Below are 25,925 nucleotides of genomic sequence, written 5' to 3'. Positions count from 1 at the left end.
ACTGGATCCAAGTATCTGGCTTTGAAAATACCCCTTCTGTGCCACTACATTAATCGCCCGTCAGTGTTTCGCTATTTATCCAGCACAGTCCCATGAGCTGGTGTTCTCCCCCTTGACAGCCTCTAACCCGATGCACAAAGCATTACTGGAGCGTAACTATTCCGAGTATGAGCTTTCACTGATAGAATTAATTTAGATAAATATCTTATATGGAATCTTTTGTGCTTGCTGTGCTGAATCTTTTCCTAAGTATCTAATAGAAAATTTTCTTTTTCAGGTATTATTCCCCTGGATATTCAGATACACTTCTGCAGAGAGTGGACAGCTATCAACCACTTACTAACTAAGCAAAGTTCTGTTTTTATACTCGAATTCACAATGCAGTAGTTATGAATGACAGTTGTTAAAGCTCTTTCTAAATATTTGAACTAAGTACATTCTAGATTCATTCAGTGTGAAATACATTTGGATAATATTTTCTAAATTTATGTAATACTTAAAAAAATTAGTGGCCTGGACAGATGAGGAACTGCTGGTCATCTGCATAGGATTTGCCCTCAGGGTAAATTTTTAGAAGACACTGAAGGGTGTTAAGACATTTGTTTTTGTTCTAGTAAACCCCTCTCCACAGCCCTCAAACACTCACACCTCCAACTACATATAGATGAAAGATGGTGTCGAAAACTTTGTTACTTTGGCCAATTCCTCCTAGACATAGGCAAGGAAAACTGGCCTTGCACATTCCTCAGCAGGACGTAGAAGGGGAAATAGCCAAGAGAAGAAACTAATGACAGAAGTATGTGGCACCTGAAGAGACTCTGATGCTCTTTCCATCAGTGCGTTATCCAAGCACACGGACTCTCTGGACACCCTGTCAGGTTCTCCTAATAACTCAGGAAGCTCTCGTGTTCATGCCAAATTTTCTAAGCTCTTCTCTCACCTCCCTGAAACTCTTCCTTACCTTTCATGGGTCTGGAGAGGGAGGAAGTCAGTATTAAGCATTATTACACTACAGACATGCTCCCCATTTCATTGAAAGGTTTCTTAGTCTAGCCCTGCTCATGAATAAACAAGAAAGCAGGCAAATAAAATGGGTCCTCAGTATACCCTGTCCTCGCTTCACTTCCCCAAGTTTCAAAAGGCACATTTTCAGGGATTTAAGAAATAATTTAAAAAGAATACCACCAGACTTGCACTTTGCATGCATTTTCACTTAGAGAGCTGAAAGGGAGTGAGAGGGAGTTTCAATAAAATTTTAAATAAAAACATCAGACTCTCCTTTGCATTTTTGTCTTGTGGTGTACTTCTGACCTTGGGGATTACATGATTACGTTTAAAAGTCTTGGTTAGTTGGTGTGTGTATGTCTGTCTTTCTGTCTTTTGATCTAGAAGGACATTCCTTACAGTGATCTTCCCTGGAGGCCTGGAGAGGAGGTGAAAGACCACCAGAGAGCCCCTAGGCCACACTGTTCCCAATCTGGCCAGCTTTCAGGTTTCCTTCTTGGATTCCTCCCCTCCCCCCCGCCCCCCCCGCAAAGAACTTGCCCATCTAATTTTGGTATTTTCTGAATTCATCTCTGTCATCATTTCCTAACAGTGCATAACTTTGTTGCATCTTTTTAAATTAAACTTCAATCATACCCAAGATTGTCTCACTTCTTTTTGCCTTATATAGGCCTAGGATTGCTTGCAATTTGACTTTTGAATACCTTCTGGGCCTACTTTGTTTCCTTGCAGTAATCTCTTTGATGTATTGCATAAGAAAATAACTTTTATTTTCAGGTGTGTAGCTTTCCATTCTCTTCATGCCTGCCCAGCTTCTCTTCCGAACCTTTTAACAATCTGAGAAAATAAAGGTAGTTTTCATGTTTCTTCCTTAGAATGATTTTTTTTCGATGGCCATGTTGGTGGTGACAAAAACTAGTCTATCTGGAATGAAACCTGCACAGCTGTTTTGGGAATGGTGACTTTCCTATTATTACTTCTTGCCATTGTATGTTGATGTAGTGGAAGTTTTTCACTTCATACATCATTTCATACTTATCAAATAGTATTAAGCTAACAAAGAAATAAAATATTTAATAGTGTTTGGATGAATGGTATAATTTTATCATGAAATTTGGAAAATATATGCTATGAAATGTTTCTTAATTTAAAACACTTAAAGCAAAATGAAGCTTGCTTTATTTTTAGGAAAGTCTACTATGAAACTTTAAAAAATTTTTTTAAAAAATCTTTTCTATTTGGGCTAGAGCAAAATAGTGTCTCTCATTGGTGGTATTCTCTTTGATATTTTCACTCCTGGTTTGGATTTTGTCCATTCCTATTCTCCAGGCAGACCAACCCTGTCTCACTGCTCTCTCTCCCCTCTGCAGTTTATTTAAAATTCAACTATCATTAGGATATCTTGTTTAGCTTATATAAACAGCAGTTTATTTTTAGGACTTCATTTCAGGAAAAAGATGCTTGAATCTAATTATTGGTTGAAACTTATTATTCATACAGTTCGCTTGTTATGAAAACAGGTGCATATCAGCGGTGCTGAAAAGAGATGTTGAAAATCTAGGTTCTAGTTGTATCTGTTACATAGTAAGGGGTGATAATACTTGTTCAGCTTACTCATAAGATGCTTATGAATTAACCTCCAGTGATGCAGGTAACAGTTTTGTAAACTGTTCTATTCTGTGCAAATTGATATATGATCTAAGGGGAATCTTGACAGTCAACAACAGATCACACATTCTGGGCAGCAATTGGGCACATCAGGCCCCATCCTTTTAGGTAAGTGGAGCTGATACCAGATAATTATGATAAAGAAAAGCTACACTGCCCGTCCTCATAGAGTTTTCTAATATAAACACATTTGCCCAGGCCCAGGGAGTAAAATAGGCAGGAGACACTGAACACAAAACAGGCATATTTCACGTAAAAGCAAATGACAGTTTCATATTTACAGGAAGTTGTCCTGTTTTTCTTTTCAAGTTTTTTTTTTTAAAGATTTTTATTTATTTGACAGAGAGACACAGCGAGAGGGAACACATGCAGGGGGAGGGGGAGAGGGAGAAGCAGGCTTCCCACAAAATATCACTGTCTAGAGAATATTGATTTGTGGCTATTCTGTTTCAGAGATTAAAAGGATTAAATGACAGTCATAACTGTAACTCTTATATTTATCAGTCCGTTAAGGGACTTTGGACTTATTTTAAAATATTATTTGTCTATGCAATTATTTTTCTAGTAATACGAAAACTTATGGTTTTTTTAAAAAAAAGATTTATGTATTTGAGAGAGAGAAAGAGCGAGAGTGGGAGGGGAGAGGGAGAGGGAGCGAGAATTTTTTAAGCAGACTCCACACTGAGCACGGAGCCCCACACAGGGCTCAGTCTCAGAACCCCCGGATGACGACCTGAGTCGAAACGAAGAGTCTGGTGCTTAACCGACTGTGCCACCCAGGTGCCCACTTCTGTTTTGTTTTTAAGAGGACTTCACAGGGCATAAAATTAGATAATATTCAGTGATATTGCTTTAAAGAATGGTAAGTTGGGGCGCCTGGGTGGCTCAGGGGTGCCTGGGTGGCTCAGTCGTTAAGCGTCTGCCTTCGGCTCAGGGCGTGATCCCAGAGTCCTCTGCTGGGAGCCTGCTTCTTCCTCTCCCACTCCCCCTGCTTGTGTTCCCTCTCTCGCTGGCTGTCTCTCTCTCTGTCAAATAAATAAATAAAATCTTAAAAAAAAAAAAAGAATGGTAAGTTTTATTGTATTTGAGTAAGTAATCTTTCAAAAAATTAAGGAAATATAGGAAAGGATAAAGAATAAAGCAAAACCATCACTCCAAATCTCACAACCCAGAAAATAATGGTCATTAATAAGCTGACATAATCCTAGATACCTCCCTGAGCCTTTGTACAGATAAAAAAAACTTAGAAAAGTGTATTCATGCTATCCATGCTATTTTAAAATAAAGAGCAAAAGTTTTAATAGCTTGTTTCACAGAAGATGGAGCTTTTTCACTTTTTTTATTTCAGTGGGTCTAATAGGGGAAAGGTCTCCTTGGTGGTAAATTAAGGATCAATATAAAATATTTACAAATGGGCTCCTTTTGTTAATGATTGACTAGTATTTGTTATAGAGATTTTTTCTTTTATATTTTTTGTTTTTTTTTAGCAGACATTTTATTTCATAATTTCATAAGTGATTCTATAAAATAGACCATGAAGTTTAATGTCTTTTTATTTTCTCTTCGTACCTGAAGCTATGACTTTGTGAATGCTACAAAGATTTTATTCTTTTTGTTTTTTTAGAGAGAGTGCATATGGCGGGGGGGAGGGGCAAAAGGAGAGGAAGAGAGAGAATCTTAAGCAGGCTCCACGCCCAGTACAGAGCCCAATGTGAGGCTCAATCTCAGGACCCTAAAATCATGACCTCAGCTGAAATCAAGAGTTGGATGTTTAACCGACTGAGCCACTCAGGCGCCCCTAAATGTTACAGAGATTTTACATTGAGTGCTGCTTATGCTTTATCACTTTTACAACACTGGATCAAGAATATTACAGAAAATATATCATTTGCAAGGTGGGTTGGTGTAGATATTTATATATTAAATAAAGCCTATAATTTTCCCCATGTATACAGAATTGGTGGTAATGCAATCCTGCTAAAATTTATACTAAAATATAGAATGTATACATTACTGATGGTAAGTATTTACTCAAAGTGTTTTTGGATATAAAGAAGTCCAGTCCTTTGAGAACTACTGTAACCTGTATTGAGCTCTCTGCTTTTTGAATTTCTGTAGCAGATATAGTTTAAATCACACAAATGTAATTAAAATTCCAAAGAGAATGTCATCCTTCTCCCATTTTTTTTTCTTTCTTCACAAACTCAAGTATGACCTTTTTCTTGGATGAAGTGTGCCCCGTGCTCTTCCGTCCCCGGTGGCACCCAGCACTGTGGCAAGCGTGCAGTAGCACCAGTGCCGGCCGGCCTGAGCAGCACGGCCGAGCAGCTCTCTCTGGTCACGTGTCTTCAAGTCCCTACACCTTACTTTTCTGAAAGACCGGCCTTCCTTCCTTCCTTCCTTTTTAGGATTATTTATTTATTTATTTATTTGACAGAGAGAGAGCACAAACAGGGAGAGCGACAGGGAGAGGGAGAAGGAGAAGCAGGCTTTCTGCTGGGCAGGGAGCCCGACTTGGGACTCGATCCCAGGATCCTGAGATCATGACCTGGCAAACACTTTACCAAAGGCAAACACTTTACCGACTGAGCCATGCAGGCGCCCTTGAAAAACCATCATTTAGTGCAGAAGAGCACAGGCTCTAGAATAGGGACCCATTTTAGAATCTCAAAACTGCTATACCCTGACTCAGTGGCCTTCAGCAAGTTACCAGTAGTACCCATTTTATAGGCTCCTGAGGACTAAACAGGGTGAATGAGCACAGGGCCTGGCATGTAGTAAGCAGTGACAGCACTAACTATATGGTATCTTTGTGTAATTAGAAAAAGATGCACTGTCCTCAAGACACTTTACTTTCACCTAGCAGAAATTGTTGTAATAATCTGACTTTTACACTAAGACACTTTACTGCCATCTGCTGGAAAATTCTCTTAGTAAATATGCAAATCCATGATTTCTATGATGTGAACCACATCCCCTTAGATGTGCAGGTGCCCTTGTGCAGTACACAACCTGCACAACTGCGCACATAAGTGCTCAGTAGATCATATTTGCTACTCTTCTTTTCACTTTTGTAAATGGGGTTTGGAAGGGAATTCCAGATAAACAATGCTATTGTATGAAGCAATTCATTAAAAAAAAAAATCAAGGAGTCAAAGTTAATCTCTATAAATAGTTTTTCTCTATTTTGTTACAAAGCCTGGAAACATTTGAGCTTACTACTTCCCCTGCTTCCCACTTCCCATACAGAAAAGTATGTTCTACAGTAAAACCTTCAATTTAAGTTAGCAGAGATACTAATTAAGCCATTATTCTGGCATTTATAAAAACCAAAAGACCAAATGGGGACGTATATATGCAAAATCAATGTATGTTTTGGAATAATCTATATAGCATTTTAATCTTGATTTAAAAAATTGGTTTCAGAATATTACATTGTTATTGCAAGATGGTAGATCTCTGGAAGGGAACTCTGCTGGGACTCTGTTCACCTTTCTTCATCCCAGAACCTGGGCTGGGATATGACGGATGACTCTCTCTTCTAGCCAAACAGCCTTTCTTGAAGGGATCATTGTAGGACATTTTGTACACAAAAGTAAAAAATCTGGCTCATTTTCATACCTAGCAGTACAATCGTGAAGAAGATTGACTACAGTTGGGTAAGGGAGAGTTTACTGGTAATGGGAACACTCTCCCAGGACAGAGGATTTATCTCCTTGGCAAGGACCCTAGGTGCTGGGATAGCTCTTGGAAGTTTGGAGGAAGTGACTTCCCACAGTAAGTGAAGTGGAAATGCTGCAACTGCCATGGCAGATGGTGGGGGGGGAGATAACAAATGACGCGGGGATGGGCACGCTGCTGCGCATCCCCTAGATAGGACTGCAAAACCCACTTCTAAGAGAAGCCCAGAGAACACACCAGTTACCGAGGTGGCAGGAAATGAACTGTTCAGAGGGTAATGACCATTGAGAATCTCAGTAGTAACGCTCTTCCTATGCCAGGGTTGACTGGTGGAGACAGTGTTATAAAACTGAGCTCCTTAAGAGGGATGATGGGGTCCTGAAATAATAGAGGCCAGGTGAATACTTAACTGTCAGAAGCAAGGGGTGTGCAATTATCGCCATGAGCCGCAAAACTGGAGTGGCAACCAGGATCCAATCCGTAGACAGCCATGAAGGCAGTTAAAGGAACTCAGCGTTTCTAGAGGTAGTCAATAAGGGTATCGGTTTATAAAATAAAAATAAATGAAAAATGGATGGTCAGTAGGCTCAGGGCAGCTTAGTCATGGTCACTTGCCCCGTTCCCCAGATCTGGAGCCAACTGACTGAAGGACGGGCTGGTCACGATGAGGATGGAGCCTGAAACGCCTGACTAAGTGTATTCAGTGGCTATTTCCCATGCACTTCAAAATCCTGCCCCCGCCCTTTTCCTGGGTGACAGGCACTGCAGCAGGGCTAGGCCCCCGGGCAAGGAGCCCCACCAGATCACTGAGCAGGCCTGTGGTAATGGAGGGATCTGTGGTGGGAAATGCTATGCAGAGTTACTGCTAATCCCAATAAAGGAACCACAGCAGAGGCTCCTGGGATTTGGGATCAAGGTCATTCCATCTGTAGTAAAGAACTTTATACCATTTGAAAAGAAGTTCTTATAGACTGATGGCCCTGATTGAGACAAGGTCTGACCATGGGATATCAAGTAACTTTGCAACCAGAGATAAACACGGGCTTGGTTCTATCAGACCCAGCAGGTCATGATTTGGGTGGGCCCAGCAGCAATCCATCATAAAATGGGAGTGTAAGACCCAGGACTGGGCATGGGGAGGAGGGCCAGAGGGCACAAGTCAGTTGTTCCAGCTGGTGGTCCGGATCTCCGTGTCTTCTCCCACTACTGAGCTGGCATTCACAACTCTGGGTTCACAACTAGCTCACGACTACGGCTGCACGGGGTGTGTCTTAGGGCCAGCTGACAGAGAGGAGAAAGGCCAACCTTTGTTTACAGCTGGGTTGGCTCAGCACAAGACTGCAAGCCAAAAAGAGAAGCTGCTGCCCTGCAGCCTACTAGGGGGACCCTGGGAGAGAGCGGTCAGGGGGAGTTGCTGGCGAAGCCCCTGGTTGTCTGCTTTGCGTGGAAACAAGAATAGTTCAAGGTAAGAATACACACAGGCTCATGGACAGTGGTAAACGGAGCGGCAATTTGGCCAGAGGCTTGGACGGAGAAAGAATATCATGGATAAGGTGTGGACACAAAGTGTGAATAAGGTTGTGTCCCAGGTTCATGCATATCAAAGTGCCCTAAGCGCTTTGATCAGAAAGGCACTAAGCAACGCTCACCACCCAGCCACGGACATCAGCCAGTCCCATCAGCTATCGTAGTGTGGGCACTAACGGGTGTTTCAGTGCAGTAGCCGTGGCGATAGGGACAGTGGCTGTGAATAGGGCTTCGACTCACCAAGGCTGGTCCAGCCACTGCTGCTGCCAAATAGCCAACCTGTCAATCAGAGAAATGACTTCTGACCCCCCCAGTTACAACACCATCCCCAAGGCAGCCAACCAACCAACCAACCATCTGGAGGCAAATGGACTACAGGAGACCTCTTTTACTCTGGAACAAGCAGGGATTCACCTAGACTAGGGTTATATATGCTAAGAATGAGTTTTCCTTTCCTATCCACGGGACCCAGCCACCATCACCATGTGAGGAGTAAGAATGTTTGATCTACTGACACAGGATCCCATACAACACTGCTTTGGACCAAAGAGTACGCTAGTACAGCGGTCCAATCCCACACCGCATCCTCGGCCACCGGCACGGCAGAATGGTGGAATGGGCTCTCGAAGACACAGCTGAGGCTCCAGCTAGGCGATGATACACGCTGAGGTTGAGATGCCATCCTAAATCAGTAACCATGAGATGGTACTGTGTCCCCAGTAGGTAGAATAGATGGGTCTAGGAACCATGGCGGAAAGTAGGTGGCATTCCCAGGGGTACACTTGGAAATTTGTGCTTCCTGTCCCCAAAACTTTAGATTCTGTGGGTCAAGAGGTCTTGTTCTCAGAGGGATAATACGTCATCAGTGGACACAGAGCCCCACTGTATTTTATACTATAGCTGCAACTCAAGCCACTTCAGTCCCCTTATGCCGCGAGACCAGCAGGAAGCAAAGGAGTGACTAAGCTAGCAGAGATCATTGACCCCGAAGATCAGGAGACGGTAGAGCTCTGTTACAGAAAGCAGAGAGGGAACAATGTGTGGTGCACAAACGATCCAGCCGAGTCTCCCGATGCGCCCATGCCCAGTTTTACCAGTAATCGGACAAGAACAGAAGCCATGATCTGAGACGGCAATGGTGACCAGGTCCTAAGACTCTTGGAGATGAGGGTCTGGGTCACCCTACCAGGCAATATGCCTAGACCAGCATGGGTGCTAGCGAGGCAAATCTAGAAGGGGTGGTGGAGAAGGAAATAAAGTGTCAGTTACTGAGGGCTTGAGATCCGTTGCAGCGGTAGTGACTGTAGTTTGCCCACAAACCTTCTTGAAAGTTTCCCCGGCAATAAAGGCCAACGAGAATCCTAGAGTTGCTGGTTATTAGGTGGATGAACTTACTATGAGAAACGGTGGCACATGAAAAGACGCTCACCATCACTCATCCTCAGGGAAACGCAAATCCAAACCACAATGAGTTATCACCTCACACCTGTCAGAATGGCTAGAAACAAAAGGACAAGAAATAACAAGTGTTGGTGAGGATGTGGAGAAGGAGTAACTCTTGGACTGTTGGTGGGAGTGCAACCTGGTGCAGCCGCTGTGGAAGACAGTGTGGGGGTTCCTCAAAAAACTAAAACTAGAACTACCATGTGATCCAGTAATTCCACTTCTGAGTATTTATACAAAGAAAATGAAAACACTAATTTGAAAAGATATATGCACCCCTATGTTTACTGCAACATTGTTTACAACAGGCAAGTTATGGAAGCCACCCAAGTGTCCATCAACACATGAATGGAGTGTGTGTGTGTGCATATATATATATATATATACACTCACAGACATACACGTATATACACACACTGGAATATTACTCAGCTATAAAAAAGAATGAAATCATGCCAATTGCGACAACATGGTTGGACCTAAAGAGTACAAATACCATATGATCTCACTTATACAGAGAATCTAAAAAGCAAAACAAACGAACAAAGAAACACACAAAAAGCAGAAACAGACCCACAAATCCAGAGAACAAACTGATGGTTGTCAGAAGGGGGAAGGGTGAGGGGCTGGGCAAAATGGGTGACGGGGAGAGGGAGGTCCAGGCTTCCAGCCACGGGCTGACTAAGACCCAGGGAGGAGAGGAAGAGCATACGGAATATAGTCAGCCGTACCGTAACAGCGTGGTACGGGGCCAGATGGCCGCTACGCCGGTGGTGAGCACAGCATCATGCACAGAGGTGTTGAGTCGCTGTGTCGTACACCTGAAGCTAATGCAACACTGAGTGTCGACTACACTTCAGTAAAACAAGGAAAGCAGCACAAGGGATGAACTGTAATGGACGCTCCTCTTCAAGGCCAAGGGCCAACGCACCCATTCCCCAGTGGCAGCTCTTTCCTAGGCAGACCTTTTCTGTCCTTACCACAAATATGAACTGAATTAAATACTCAACCCACAACCTGAATGAGCCTTAATAATTTGCTAACTCTTAAAATTAACACCTTAAGTCGAACTCCCCCAAAATTTAAGAACACTTAGGCAACTTGTTTAAATTGGAATCAAACCAAACCAGAGCATCAAATGTTCTCAGATCTAAACCCAAACCACGGTTTCAGACACTTTGCACGTTTAACCCTGGCTGGCCTCTCTTTGGCCTCAGTAGCTCTTGCTAATCAGAAGCTCCCAACTTACTCAGATGGGGAAGAAAACATCAGTTGTATTTCCAAAAGTAATTCCACACCCACGCAACATCATACCCCCAAGTCACATCATACAAGTAAGTGACACCTGGCTGTGGTCAATTGTAAAGTCATCTCGGTTCTCCTTGATTTAGCCTAACGAAGCCTCTGACTCTAAGGGGCAAAATCTTGACCTCATTTACGATGAGGTTGCCTTACAGCTCAGGCAAATTTGGGTTTCTCATCCAAGGGCAGGAGTGGGGGTGGGAGTAGGAAGGAAGTTAAACAGTATTCATGCGGAAAATTTTTCTTAGAAGTCTTTAGATTGCTACTCACACAAGAGATACAGGTCTGGGTTTCAGCACCGCGAGGTCAGGAAACATTCACCTCTGTATCCAACATACCACTTAGCATGGCTGCCTGGCACTCAGGAGATCAATACAGAGTCACTGCAGAGCTCCTTGAGCTCTGCTGGCTGTTGGCAGCAGGGACCTTGGCCAGGACACTCGGAAAGTAGCCTGCCCGAGCAAGAATGGGCTCTTTTCAAGCTGCACTCTTTCCGGGCTGCTGCCACTCTGTTTACCCCGGGCATGGGAAGCTGGCTGTATTGTTAGCCACAGCCGCTCAGCTCAAGTTAGCGCTGCCTCAAGTAGTTCTTCTTAGGACTTTGAGATGATAGCGGAAAGGACCAGTTTCAAAGGCATGAACCCACATATAGGATAATTCTGAGTTGACTAAACTGTGTGAGCTGGAATACACACTCCCTGCGTGTGAATCAAACTCTACCGGGAATTTCGGCTTTGACGCAGAGGGCCAGTGAGTGGGGGCTGGGGGCTGAGCCGCTGATGCTGGGCTTTGGAGGAACCAGGGGACTTCCTGGGCCAAGTGTCCCAGAGGAAGGCTTGGTTGTTCCAATCTTCCCTGGATTCCACGAGATCCTGAGTATCCTTCCAGTAAATTTCCACTTTCACTTAGGTTCTCTCCAGTTGGTTTCTGTTATTTGCAAACAGAAGAAAAGCACTTTAGAGGAAACCAGTGTCCAGCTTAAGCTTGTTGCTGGGAGAATGATGGTGTCACTGAAGGAAGTGGTGGGATGCGGGGAGGAAAGCTGAGTGGAGAGTTGGGGCGAAGGCTCTAAAAAGAACCACCTTTCTTCAGCTCCAGGCAAGGGGCCGCACGTGGACCGCTGGCTGGAGCTCAGCAGAGGGCTGCAAGGGGCAGCGCCCAGGAAGGGTGGGTTTTAAATAGTCTTTTTAAAAGCTGAATGTCTTCTCTTCCTCTCCTCTCTGCTTAGGAATCTCTCCGACAGTTCTTGCTCCAACTACTTGTTTCGAGTCTCCCTCCCTCAGCTTCTTTTCTTTCCAAGGTGCTAACTGCCAACAAGGGGGCCACAGGATTCTTCTGATTCCAGGATTATTTCTCTGAATTATCAGCCGTTTTCTTTGAGCCTGAGGAAGGAACTCGAACAGGGACTGAATCCCTGCCCCTTCTCTCCATCTTCCCAAGCATCTCATTGTGAAAATGGGGAAGTCAAATTCTGCCTCTGGCTCAAGCCGTCTACTTAGAGGAGTTTACGGGCTCCACTGGAAGGGCGGGCTAAATTAGGAAAGGCAAGAGAGCTGTGGATTTAAGAGAAAACTACACCAAATCTCTGTGGGAGGAGGGAAGGAAGAGAGGAGGAATTTGGACCATTTATTTGCAGCATGTCTTACTGACAGTTAAATACAGTGGTTTGTTCTGTTTTCTGCCACTCGAGGGATATTTAATTAAATTCATGACCTAGGATGCTAACCAGCCCCACATCTAAAATAATTGCTTCTCTGTTGGTGAGATGTAAAGCCGGGATTGATTTTCCCCTGGCCGATAGCTCTCCTTTCTGAGTCATGAATGTCATCTCCACTCTCCTCCCCACGTAATTTGATCTCTGTATTTGATCGCTATTTAGTAGTACACTTCGCTAAACAGATGTCTGAGTAATTAAAATCCCACATGGGCGCGCTCGTCCGTGAGTTACATCTATTTAATAGCCCGCTCAGAAACTTTTCACCCTCGGCTTTTCTGCCCTCCTGGTGTCCTATGTCACTGGCCTTTAGCGGGCTTCAAATATTAGAGTTCCAGCCGGCTAGGTTTGTTTTCCTGCATTCACAGAGCCTCTCTTCGGTTTCTGACTGAATTTTCTCACAAATCCCTGATCTCGTTCTCTTTCAACTCACCTGGATTTTCTGTGCAGTTTTCCACCAGCGTTCAAATTCTCATGAGATGAATCATCCTACATTTCATTCATGCCAGCACCAGCAATAATAAAAAAAAAAATCAGAACAATTTTGTTAGAACCATGGATTAAAAGTGCCTTTTATTTTTTTCCCCTGAGGCATAGCCAAATATTTTAGTCTGAACAATTCCCCCCCCCCCTTTTTTTTTTTTAACTATTTGAGATCAAATACCGGAAACCTGTTTGGTTGCTACAGGTCACTGAAAGATTCTGATGGCCAAAAATTATAGAATGTTGTGTTTGGAGCAGGAAAGGGAAGTTAGGAAGGACTTACTACGTGGAATTTGCTCACTTTTGAGAGACGATTTAGATGGAAATTATTTACGAAAATGTAAAGAGATAATGTTCTTTGGACAAATCTTATGATACTGATATACCATTACATAAAACTTGAAGTTAATACTGTAATTTACAGTAGGTAAAAGAATTTCCCTTGTAGTTGATGGTGCATACTGACTTTAAGGATATTTTGAAGTGAGTTTAGGATATATTGATCTTTTTTGATACCTATCAATTCAGACTTGAACAAAATCAGATAAGGTGAGAGTCACATAGCAAAAGAACTTCTTATTTCCCTGCTTATAAATACAGTTCCAGTGCATGTAACATGGATTATTTTATAAAAATTTCTCAGAACATGTATGCTTCTTGTGAAGTTCCTTTGTATTTGCAACATTGCAGAACAAAAAATAGTGTAGTCAAAAAGCAAGCAATGAGTTCAGAAGTTAACTAATAACTATTTTGGTTCTAGGAAAGGAAATTCTTAAAGTATTTGTCTAAGCTTTATTACCATGATTGTATTTAAAAACCGGGTGAAAATCCTATTGTGCAATGCGAGCTTCGTTTTGGTGGTTTACACAACTTCTAGCCTTGTTATCTGAACTAGCAAAGGCCAGGTACATAAACAGAGACATAAATTAACAAGGATTCTTAGACCAACAGTGACATGGAGTAGGAGCTAGTATTTCAGGAAGGTAGACGAGTTCAACGTGATGGATGTGATTTCTTTCACTGTTTATCATCTCGCATCGTTATAAACCTGATGGCTCCCGAGCTAACTGTGCCAGGATAACCTCCGCTTGCCTGTTCCCAGCTCCCCTCCCATCCATGCAGCTTGTGCTGAACCTCCTTAAAGCTGAGGGCGCTTCTCTCTGATCCAAGCCTTCGAAGGCTTGTTTTCCCTGCAGTCATTTCTCATCACATGCTCATCCATGCTCTGCTGTCAGCTTCTCTCAGACCATTAAAAAAAAAAAAAGATTACTAATTCCAATAACCCATTTATTTCTGGCTTCCCCACTGCCTTAGTGTAAACTGGGGAGAATTTTTCCTGACTTCACAAAGTTGTGAGGGTCAAAGGAGCTCCTGTGGATGAAAGGACTTTATACATGGTTACATGTGGCCACAGAGCTTGGGCTCCAGCTCCGACTGCCTGGCTCAAATACTATTTTCTAGCTGTGAAAACTTGAGCAAGCTACTCAACTTTTCTGGACGCCAGTTTCTTAATGTGGAAAACGGACATTATAAAGGACCTAAATCCTGGGGTCATTTGGTGGTGGTTACATGAGACAATTCATGCATATTACGAGGTCAGAACATGCCTGGAACAGTCCCTGTTTTAAGCCCCAGTAAGTGTTAGCACAAGTGTAGGCATCCGTTCACGTCTACAACTTCATCTCTCTCCAGACCTGGGCCTTCGGGGACCTGTCCTCGTTTAGGAACTGTGGAATGCTAGGCTACATCCCTTGGGCATGGTCTGTCTGTGACAGCTAAGGTTGGGGCAGGAGGTAAGAACCCTGGCTGAGCACACGTATAAACTGGCAGGTACTTCTAACAGCCGCCTCTTTCTTAAATCTTGTTCCCTTGTTTTGGCTTCTCCTCCAATGACTTTGTTTTGAATGATTTATCTTGATATTTCAGTTTGCTGTCTATTTGTACTCACAGCCACAAAGATAAACCCTTCATAATCTGGAAAATGGGGAGAGTAAGAGTATCTGCCCCTGGGTTTGTAATGAGATAAATCAAGTGAACCTCTTTCAGAGGAGACAGGAAGCACAATATCCTGGGGGTGCTTTTGAAAAAGAAAGTGGGCAAAAAGCATTTGTAATCCAACTATCATCACATGAAATGACATGGAAACAAATAGAACAAAACATATAAACGACAAAAACCTAGCATTCTAAAAATGGGATAAATGATTCTTCCAAATGAACTTTCTTCAAAGTGGTTGCATCTGAATGTATAATACATAAACTCATAACTCCTAATACAATGATGCTGCCGTTGCCTGAAAACTGATGGGATTTCGTTTTTGAAGCTTTGAAGGATCTTGGTACAAATACTAACTCTGCCATTTTATAATATTTAAGACAAATATCTACTTCTCAACTTATTAATATTGTTTGTAATTTTTGACATATAGATTTTCTCAATGCTTAAGCAAATAAATCTACATTATATCTTCCATTGTTTTGTGTTTAGTTTCTTCCCATCCAAAAATCACTTAAATATTCACTTTTATTTTCTTTCAGCTCATTTACAGCTTCATTTTTGCATCTGTCCCTTTAATCTATCTAGGTTATATTTCAGTGCATAGTATGAAATGAGCATCTAATTGATTTTTTTTCCCCCAGATGATTGGCCAGTTTTGCTAGTACCAGTTATCGAATAATCTATGTTCTCCTCATTGCTTGAGGTGTCATTTATTGGTATGTTGAATTTTCTTTCATGGCTCTCTTTTCTGAAATATTAATCTGTTTGTCAATCTCTTCTCAGTAGTTCAAAATCATTGTAATTATTGCAGTTTTACAGAATCTATTAACATCTGGTGCAATGAATCTCCTGTTATTACTCTTCCTTTTCAAAGTAGTCTGGCTAGTCCTATTTTTTCCTCCAAGTGGAAATACAGTTTTTTTCAACTTAAAAAAATTCTTATTGGGATTTTGGTTAAGGTTGCAAATAAAGGAATAGATACTTTTCTCTAGGAGCATAATAGATTTCTCAATCTATTCAAATCTTGTTTTTGTGGTTCTCTCTCTCTCTCTCTTTTTTTTTTGTACAGATCCCTTCCAGTTCTTGCCAATACTATTTATATGTAAATAGATCTTTAAAAAAATACATATATCCCAACAGGTTATTGCTCGATCACTGGAAAAGTTACTGACTTTTAATACTTATTGTTATGACAGCTTTTCAATCAAGTCTCTTGAGTTTTCCAGGCAAAAGTATCATCTACAAATAAAGGCAAATTTTCTTCTGCTTTTCAATATGTTACTTACTATTTCTGTTTGTCTTACTACAGAATTATTTCAGCATAATTTTAAAGAACAGTATTGATAGCAGACATCTTTACACTGGATTTTAATGAGAATGCTCTCTTGTCAAATCATTAAGCACTAAAATTTTAAAATACACATAAAATTAGACTACACATAAAAGTAGACTGAATACTAAAACGATCTCTCATGTGCCTGTCACCTAGCCTCAATAACTGTCAACATTTTTGCATACACTTAGTTCATTTATAAATTAATCTAGCCTTTCTAGATGCTAATTTGCAAATATCTATCCAAAAATGGGTCCAGCAATTCCATTGCTAGGCATTAATCCTACACCAGCACCAACACACATAGATATTCAAGAAGGCTCACTGTAGTTGTATATAATTGTGGAAAACTAGACAAAATATTCCCAGTAGGTAAGTGAAAAATTGTGGTATACTCACTAAGTCAGCTTTATGAAAAATTTTGGTAGACCTATGTGCTGATGTGGGACGATGTCCAAGGTACTTTATACGATGAAAATAGCAAGCACAGAGCAATATGTAGAGTATGATTGCTTTTTTTCAAAGTGGATGGTCATATGCTTTTATGTACATGGGAAATTTCTGGAAGGATATATAAGAAACAGTTAATAGAGGTCACCTCTGGGAGACAGAATGAGGAGTGGCGGTAATGGGAGGTTGAGGAGTTAACTTTACACTTCCTCCTCTTCCTTACAATTTGAGTGTCTTACCATTAGCATTATTATTTTTATAAAACTTTATTAAAGGATATGATATTAGCTCTTGGTTTAGTATTTACCAAGAAGTTTTTAAAAATTTTGTTGTCATTTTCATTAGGAGTGTTAGATTTTTATCACCTATTAAGATGATAGGGGTTTTCATATGTAACCTAAATGCATGATTTGTTACTTCAATTATTGTATTATTAAAATTCCTGGCATTTCTAGGACAAAATCTACCTGATCATGTTAAAAATTACTTAGCTTCATTGAATTTAATTTGCTCATATACTTTTTTAAGATTTTCTTTATTTTTAAAGATTTGAGAGAGAGAGAGACAGAGAGACAGGGTGGGGAGGGGCAGATGGAGAGGAAGAGAGAGAATCCTCAAGCAGACACTCTGCTGAGTGTGGAGCCCAACAGAGGACTCAATTCCATGATCTTGAGATCATGACCTGAGCCGAAACCAAGGGTTGGACACTTAACCGACTGAGCCACCCAGGTGCCCCCAAGATTTTATATTTTTTAAGTAATCTCTACACCTAATGTGGGGCTCGAGCTCACAACCCCGAGATCAAGAGTCACACGCTCCATCGACTGAGCCAGTCAGATGCCCCTGATTTTGTCATATTTTCAAGGGGAATTTTGGCATTGACTTTCTTATGAGTTTGTAGTTTCTGAGTGCACTTTTTGTAATATTTTTGACAGGATTTACAGTAATTATATTTGCTTCATAAAATGGGTTAAATTATTATATTTTTATGCATTTAGAAAGAGAATTATATATCTTTCAAAATTTGCAAAGATTTGCCTACAGGGCTGAGCCGTTTTTGATTTCTTCTCTGGTTTTGATTTACTTATTTTTTTTCTATTTCTTGATTCAATGTGGGTGATTTATGTTTTTCCAGAAAGAAAATGTAATAGCACGTAGCTAACTACACATAGTATTCTCATATAGTTAAAAAAAAAACACCAAAAACTTTTCCATAGCTATTATGTCTCCTTTCTCCTTTTTAATTTATATTTTTTCTCTCTCCTTTTATTAAATAGATTTGTCAGATATTTCTCTACTTTCTTCCTATTTTTTTCCAAAAAAATTACTTTTGGAATTGATCAATAATTCTGTTTTTTTTTTCTAATTCACGGATTTCTGCTTCAATCTTTCCTTAATTCTCCTTTTCTTAAAGTTAAGTATTAGTTCACTTATTTTTACTCTTTCTTGTTGAATTTTCTCCTTTTGAACAATGTTACTAAGGTTGGTCTGGTTTCAAATGACTTTTGGGTATTTCTAAAAATTAAATCTATTCTCAGAGGAAGAAGATTTTCTATCACTGATGGGATGATGTCATTTAAAGAAATGTGACTCAGTCTCCTGTGGCAAATTTCTAAAGAATGTTTTAAATGTTTGAGTCATGGAAATACAATTGCAGCAAGCTTACGGCCTATTCTGAAGGGGCGAACACCTATTTGTATATATAAAACCTGTGCATTTCCTAGAACGTTACCTGCCTATATATATATATATTTTTTTTTTAAAGATTTTATTTATTTATTTGACAGATAGAGAGATAGCCAGTGAGAGAGGGAACACAAGCAGGGGGAGTGGGAGAGGAAGAAGCAGGCTCCCAGCGGAGGAGCCTGATGTGGGGCTCGATCCCAGAACTCCGGGATCACGCCCTGAGCCGAAGGCAGATGCTTAACGACTGAGCCACCCAGGCGCCCCTGCCTTTATATATTTGAAAAGAATCAAGTGCTAGGACTTAAAGAGTGGCTCACATTTGTTTAACGGAATGTCCTCTGATACTGTGTCCTGTGACTGAAGATATGTTCAAATGTTTTTTTGTTTTGTGAATATGTGTTTACATACCTTCTGTGTCCAGCCTGGCTTCATATTTGCTTGTAACTGAAATTAATCCCAAATAGAAATGCAGACTTTTCAAATGAAAAGACTAAAAACTGTTCACATGAGAGGATGACAAAGTTTTCTCTGCAAAAATCAATTCACTGACGTAGATGCAGGCAGAACATTTTTTCTAAAATAATTTTTTAACACTCTGATAAGCCACATTATAAGCAATAAAAAGAATAAAAAATATTGTGAGAAAGGTAGATTTCCAAGTGTGACATCTGCAAACACATGTAGCAGAAGATCATCAGATCCACGTGTTTGTAGATTATGTAACAGTATTTAAGCGGTCAGGAAAGGAAGGATTTTGTGGTCAAGAAAGTGGAAATGAGGGGCGCCTGGGTGGCACAGCGGTTAAGCGTCTGCCTTTGGCTCAGGGCGTGATCCCGACGTTCTGGGATCGAGTCCCACATCAGGCTCCTCCGCTAGGAGCCTGCTTCTTCCTCTTCCACTCCCCCTGCTTGTGTTCCCTCTCTCTCTGTCGAATAAATAAATAAAATCTTCAAAAAAAAAAAAAAAGAAAGAAAGAAAGTGGAAATGTTCTTTCTAACATATGACCCTGGCCAGTCCCATCTCAAATAACTGTTGATCAAGTTACAGATGGTTGGCAAGCCAGGTGGGAGGGAAGAGAAAGGTCTGACAAAGTTGCAAAACAGACCACAAAGCAAGTGGCTGTTATCATCAAATATACAAACTTACTACTCTTCAATAAATTAAAATAATGTAAAGAAAAAGTGTTTTGCAAAGCATTCCAGAAAAAGTTGCTTTAAAAGGCTTTGACATAAAATTTTAGGAAAGAACATGGCTTTATGAATAAACCGAAAACACAGACACCCCCCAACTAGTAACTTTATGATCATGATGGAAAACATGTTTCGAATATATGTTTGAAATATACATATATTTCTTTTGCACCTACATGCATTTCAAGTTTTTTAAGCTTCCAATGTTTAAAATATATAAGTGCCAGTGCTCTAGAAATTAACTTTGACATTAGGAACCAATAAATGGAAAAGCAAACTTTTATCTCTACCATCTTTAAACAGAGGCATGTATATATAAATTTATGCATTCAGTATTGGTCTTAACTGGTTGCCTTTTATTTATTTATTTATTTTTAAAGATTTTATTTATTTATTTGGCAGAGACAGCCAGCAAGAGAGGGAACACAGGCAGGGGGAGTAGGAGAGGAAGAAGCAGGCTGCTAGCAGAGAAGCCTGATGTGGGGCTCGATCCCATAACGCCGGGATCACGCCCTGAGCCGAAGGCAGACACTTAACAACTGCGCCACCCAGGCGCCCCTTAACTGGTTGCCTTTTAAAGTAGCAGTTTAGGGTTAACAAGACAGTAAGCCAGAGCCAAAAAAAACCCTTAATTTTGTTTGTTATTGCGGCTGTGAAATTTTCAGTCAAGCACAGACCTAAAGCCCAAATGCTGCTAAAGGATTACCTAGAAAGCAGAGCCTGAGGCCAAGTTTAAGTGCTAGGATTTTATTAGGAGGTACAATCCCAGGGCAGCAAGGGTAAGGGGAAATGCAAAGGCAGCAAATACAAGGCAGCACGTCACTGAGCTGAAAACAACCTCACAAGAAAGTAGAGCTGATTGCTCAGTCTCAAAGGAAAGCTTCCAGACAAACCCTACAAAACCATCTTGTCTTGAGACCTGTCTATGGAGAAAAAGGGGGAGGAATTTATATGCTGGCTACTTCTTGCTTTCTGTCCTTTTTGGTGCAAATTTGCCTCATGATGCTCTTCTGGGTATGTCACATGACCTCTCCAGGCTATTGCCTGGGAAGCCAGAGCATGTTGCACTGCAAGGTTTTTACCTGAGTCTGGGACTGATGGGAAGAGCCAGAGGCTCCTACCTCAGAACCATGGTATGAGAGGCAGTGCTGAACCAGGGGGACGCTGTCCCAAGAGGAAGCCACAGAAGCAGAGGCCTCTGCACTGAGCAAGAGGTTAAGAGGGGACCTGGGGGTGGGACTGAGCAAATCTGCGGAGGTGCATGAACTGAGTCTGGTACAGTGCACATTCCTAGTGGTGGTCGTCATGGATTCTTGGAGGAGGAGGACCCCCTCCATTCAGAGAGAACACACATTTAGGTCTCAGATTTTGTAAGCCAACGTGTCCCTTATTCCTCAACTATCCCTCGCAACTACTTTAACTCTTTTCTCCCCGTTTTTGAGGTGTAATTTAGATATACTACAATTCACCCATGTGGACACGATGGTGAGATAAATTTTGTCAACTGCATGTCTTATAACCACCACTCCTATCAAGATATGGGATTGTTCCATCAGCCCCCAAAAGTTCCCTCCCGCTGCTTTGCATTCCATCCCAGGCAACTGCTTTGGGTCACCACAGTTTTGCCTCTTCTAGAATTTCATATACATGGAACCATACAGACTGAGGCCTTTTGTATTTACCTTTCCCCCATAGCACAAAGTTTTTCAGGTCCATGTTGCTCCACGTATGAAGAGTGTGTCCCCTTTTTATTCTTATTTTGGAGAACTTACTATGTACGCTACATGTCGGGCATTTTTAGCTGCATTATCTCACCTGGAGTTCTCACAACCATCCTGCTTCACAGCGGAGCGACCCCAGGCTCAGGGAGCCCAGCGGTGGAGTCTGGGGAGGGGCCCCAGGCCGACTCCCGCGTCAGTCAGCCTGGCGGCTCCGCACACCGTGCTCCGGAGCCCGACCTGTGGCACCTACTGTCCAGCTCCAGGGGGCAGATGGGGCCTGGCCTTGCACAGGCTCGGGCCAGACAGCTCGGGACCTAGGCCCCGCGGAGACTCCCCGATGTCGGAGCCACCGCCCCCTCGGCCGCCCCGGGCCCAGCAGCCGGCCTCCAGGACCGCCTGCTCCCGCCGAGCGGGCCTCCGCGGCCACTTCCAGGAGGGGAGGCGGGGCCGCCGCGGAGTTCCGGAGCCACGGCGGGCTGGACTCCCGCAGCTGACGGCCAGCACCGCCGCGTTCCTGCGGACGCGTCACGGCGCGAGCGGCCGATCGCGCCGCGTGCCTGGGCGTTTCACCCCGCGCCGCCCGGGCGTTTCCCTCCGCGCGCGGACGGCGCTACTTCCCGCCGCGGCCACCGGGCTCGGGGGCTGGGAGGGGGGCGCCGAGTCGTCGGCGTGGGCGCGGCGTCAAGCGTCGCCGCCGCGCTGCCTCCTCCGCCCGAGGGGAGACGGCGAAGCGCGCAGGCAGCACGCCGCGTCCGCCGCTTCCAGGGCTGGCCGCCGCGTCCCTGCCCCCAGAAAGGGACGATCGAGGATGGTGGTCCGGAGTCGTTGTCGCCTCCTCCACGTCCTGGGCGCTACGATAGTATCTGGAGACTTCATTTCAGGGATGGCAGTGGAAACAAAGATGATGGCGTTTTGCCCTGTGGCGTGGAGCGGCCCGCCCGCCGCTATTGTCTGGCTGCCTGACGGGAGCAGCAGCGCTATTTTTCTTACTCGGAACGTGGTTATTCGGGGGCAGCAGAGGGACTTACAAGGAGGCTTTGTCTGCAGTAAAAGAGCTGTTGCGAAACGGCCTCTCCTGAATGGCCGCCGGGCCGCCTTCGGCGGGGACCGCGCGGGGGACCGCTGGCAATTTTTTCCATATCAATTAAAGAAAGGAAAAATCTGCATTTTCCTCCCCACGTTTTCATTCAGATTTGAGCCCTAGAGTCAGTTGGAGCTGCAGTGAAGAGCTACCATCCGCCTTGACTTTGTCTCCTTTAATATTTTAGTCTTCAGTTACTCTTTTTTCATGTAACCGAGGGCTTTTTGGACCCTCAGAACATCCTTTGCTCTCTCAGAAATAATTAGAAGACTGGGGAGGTGGCCGATGCTCACACACACGGGTAGCCTGCATTGGTTTTGTTGAATCCACCCCGGTGCCTCAGGCTGGGGGTGAGGGTGAGGAGAGTGGGGGAGGGGACGGGCGGCAGGGCTGGTGGAGGTTAGAGTTATTTGGGGAACCCATAATTGTGTGACTTTTATGAATATCCAATGAAAGTGCCTGGTGGGAGAAGGTGAGAGGGAACTGGACCTAAGAAGGGGGCTTGCAGTCAGCTAAGAAGCCGTCTATTGTGTGATCACAGCAACCTCAATGACAAAAGAGGGAAGCGGAATATTTTTTGAGGCACCAAAGTAAAGCTTGGATTTACAACTCCCTCCTGTTTATCTCCCATACTCCTCTTTTATTTCCCTTCACAGCATCTGTAACCACCTGATCATGTATATTTTACGCATTTATTGGCGTCTCTTCCCACTTGATCCAAACCTATGGGGAGCCGGGAGTTGCTTGTTTACTGTTGTTCCCTGGAGCCTAGTACAGTACCTGGCAAAGTACTTGGGGCTTTGTAAATATTTACTGCAATCAGTGGTTACCAAACAGACACGACACGTGATTTAAAGGCATTGTGCGAGAAACACAAACCCAAAAGCCACATGACACGAGGAAAACCGATCTCTTCAAACCTGCTTTTTTCATTGTGGAGCAATAGTTAATAAGGAATAGCCAAAAGATAGTCACACCACTCTTCCATTTTCCAAAGAAGAAGAATAAAATAAACGAGCTTGCACTTCTAGGTGGCTTTCCCTTCAAGCTAGGGATTGATTTTCTGGGGTGAGCCTACCAAAAATCTGTGAGGAAAATGAGGTCCTTTCTTACTATTCCTATGTAACCCTCTGCACATGCTCACCTCTGTCTGGGAGTTTAGCTGCTCTGTCTGATGAGCAAGACCTGGGGCTTCCAGACATTCAGAACACAAGATTTTTGTCATTGTTCCATAAATATTTTTCTGTTCTGCAGTCCCTATGTCATGTACAGTACACATCTGGGAAATGTGTTTCACATGAAAATTAGCTGGCTAAATCCTTTTTACTACCTGAACACCCTTTCAAAAATGGCCCCAAAGGATGATGATTAATAAATGATGGATTAGGTTTTGTTTTTTTTTTAAGATTTTATTTATTTTAGGGATCGAGAGCTTGCATGCGCTCACATAAGTGGGAGCGGGGTAGGGGGAGAGTGAGAGGGGCAAACAGACTCTGTGCTGACAGGGAGCGGGTACAAGGTTGGATCTCACCACCCTGAGATCATGACCTGAACCAAAACCAAGAGTCCCACATTTAACTGACTGAGCCACCCAGGCGCACTGGATTAGTTTTGAAGTGAAAATGGATTGTTTGAAAGTGAAGAGAACCAGAATAGCCAGCTCCTTTGAGGAATTATCCCTGTCTCAACCTCCTTTTCTTTGGAACTTTGGTTAGGAAAGGACCACAACCACACCTTGGCTAGGAAAGTTTATAATACCTTTCAGAGTATACCTGACAGGTTGGAAAGTTCTTCATAAAATAGAAGTTTAAGCTCTTATATCGATGCCTCAATCATCCAGTAATCATGGCATCCTGGTATGCAAAACTGGAGTTCTCCTAGGAGATAATTCTCAAAAATATATTCTATACTTATTGAATATTATGTGTCAGGCATTGTTCCAGATGCTGTAGAGATAGCGGTAAAACAAAACAAAAACAAAAAAACCGACAAAGATCTCTCCCTTGTTTTATATTGTTCCACTTCCAGACCCCTTCCTTCATCCTTTCACTACATCTTTTAAAAATCAAGTCCTTTTAAAAATCTAACTTTTGGCCCAAAAAAACCCATTTCTCAAATTTTCTTTTTATGGCTGTAATTTTTAAAAGTTTAAAAATGACTTTCCTGGATTCCTTCAGTTGGCTATAAGTGAAGATAATTACTATCCAATCAGCTTTCATCCTTCCATGAGAATGTTTCCTTCACCTAGACTTTACCTGACCATCCCAATCTTATAGGGGCATACAATAAAACATAATATGGAGAATAGCAATATTAAACGGATTTTTAAAAACAGAGGTGTTCCTTTGTCAGATTTTTAGTTTTTAAGGAGTAAACTAAATGTTGTTGTAGAGACTCAGAAAATAAATGAAGAACAGGTCCTAGTGCATAACATAGTACCAGAAGGAATTTCAAGCCTATGTTATCATAGTTGTACTATCTCTGCTCTTTTTCACCAATTTTCTCTAAATTTTCTTCCTTTCATTCAGTCTAAAATGCTCACGTAAGACTATGGCTTAACTAGTAACTATGGCCTTCCCCATTTCACATTTACATATGTTATACTTCAAATTTGCTTAAATATTCTTTTGAACTATCCTATATTCCTGCTCATTCTCTTCAGCCTAAACTGAGGAAGCAGACCTCCTCTCTGTTCTCTCCGTCTTGCCTCATCTTCCTCCCCACCAGTTGATCTAACCTAGGAGTTAGAGCTATATTCCCCAACATGCTAGTTTTTCTCAACCCCGGTGAGCATGTTAGAATCACCTGGGAGACTTTAAAAAATACTGGCTTCTTGGACCTGCCCCGATCATTGAATTAGAATCAGTGGGGGTAGAGTCCCAACACTTGCATTTTTATAAAGCTCTCAGGAACTTGGAATGAAAGCCAGTGTGAGAAACAGTGCAGTGGGCAGCTCAAGTATCTAAGGCAGTGTGTCTCAAACTCCAGTACTTCAGAGTCACCCGAAAGGGCTTGTTAAAACACAGATTGTTAGGTCCTATGCCCTGAGTTTCTGATTCAGTAGATTAGGGCCCAAGAATTAGCTCTTCTTTTTTTTTTTTTTTTAATTTTTTTGAAGATTTTATTTATTTATTCGACAGAGATAGAGACAGCCAGCGAGAGAGGGAACACAAGCAGGGGGAGTGGGAGAGGAAGAAGCAGGCTCCTAGCGGAGGAGCCTGATGTGGGGCTCGATCCCAGAACGCCGGGATCACGCCCTGAGCCGAAGGCAGACGCTTAACAACTGAGCCACCCAGGCGCCCCAGAATTAGCTCTTCTAACAAGTTCAAAATGATGCTACTGCTGCTATCATGATATAACCCCCCAAACAAGGGCACCATAAACAGAAAGAGAAAAAAGTCAGAAAGATTATATTTGTTATTTCAAACAAAGCTTCAAAGTTAACTATCATGGTGCAAATCAGAAACTCTTGGGCTTCTTTACCTTTATTTTATGGTTTATAAGATTAAATTGATTTAGAATTGTATTTGGGGAGAGAGATGGGACTCCCATAATTTTTTCATTGCTAGAGGTGACTTCTAAAAATCCTAAGCCTTATAATTAAGTCTCCCACAAACCAAATGCATCTCTTCCTGTAAACCTC

The 25,925-nt window shown here is 42.4% G+C and overlaps 1 protein-coding gene and 1 long non-coding RNA gene across 5 annotated transcripts in view; one reads left to right on the top strand and one right to left on the bottom strand.

The window, feature by feature from the left end:
• The window catches only part of SPAG6 (sperm associated antigen 6), a 61,099-nt gene extending 59,839 nt beyond the window's left edge, over positions 1-1,260 (top strand). Inside the window, exon 10 of the mRNA XM_045787171.2 lies at positions 278-1,260. Coding sequence (XP_045643127.2) covers positions 278-347 — 70 coding nt within the window. The 3' untranslated portion in view covers positions 348-1,260. The remainder of the gene's footprint in view (positions 1-277) is intronic.
• LOC123785454 (uncharacterized) overlaps positions 1-22,217 on the bottom strand; it is a 52,467-nt gene extending 30,250 nt beyond the window's left edge. For 3 of the 4 annotated variants that reach the window (XR_015722422.1, XR_015722423.1, XR_015722424.1), the window contains exons 1-2: positions 21,296-22,217; positions 12,774-12,829 (exon numbers count right to left, since the gene is read on the bottom strand). This is a non-coding gene — a long non-coding RNA (uncharacterized LOC123785454). The remainder of the gene's footprint in view (positions 1-12,773; positions 12,830-21,295) is intronic. The other variant, XR_006777638.2, reaches the window with a different exon arrangement.
• Between the last annotated feature and the right edge of the window lie 3,708 nt (positions 22,218-25,925).

This window comes from Ursus americanus, chromosome 31 (assembly GCF_024610735.1).
Source record: "Ursus americanus isolate L20-20 chromosome 31, mUrsAme1.1.p, whole genome shotgun sequence".
Lineage (NCBI taxonomy): Eukaryota > Metazoa > Chordata > Mammalia > Carnivora > Ursidae > Ursus > Ursus americanus.
Note: the sequence above shows the minus strand (reverse complement) of the source record. Positions and strands in the feature narration are given on the sequence as shown.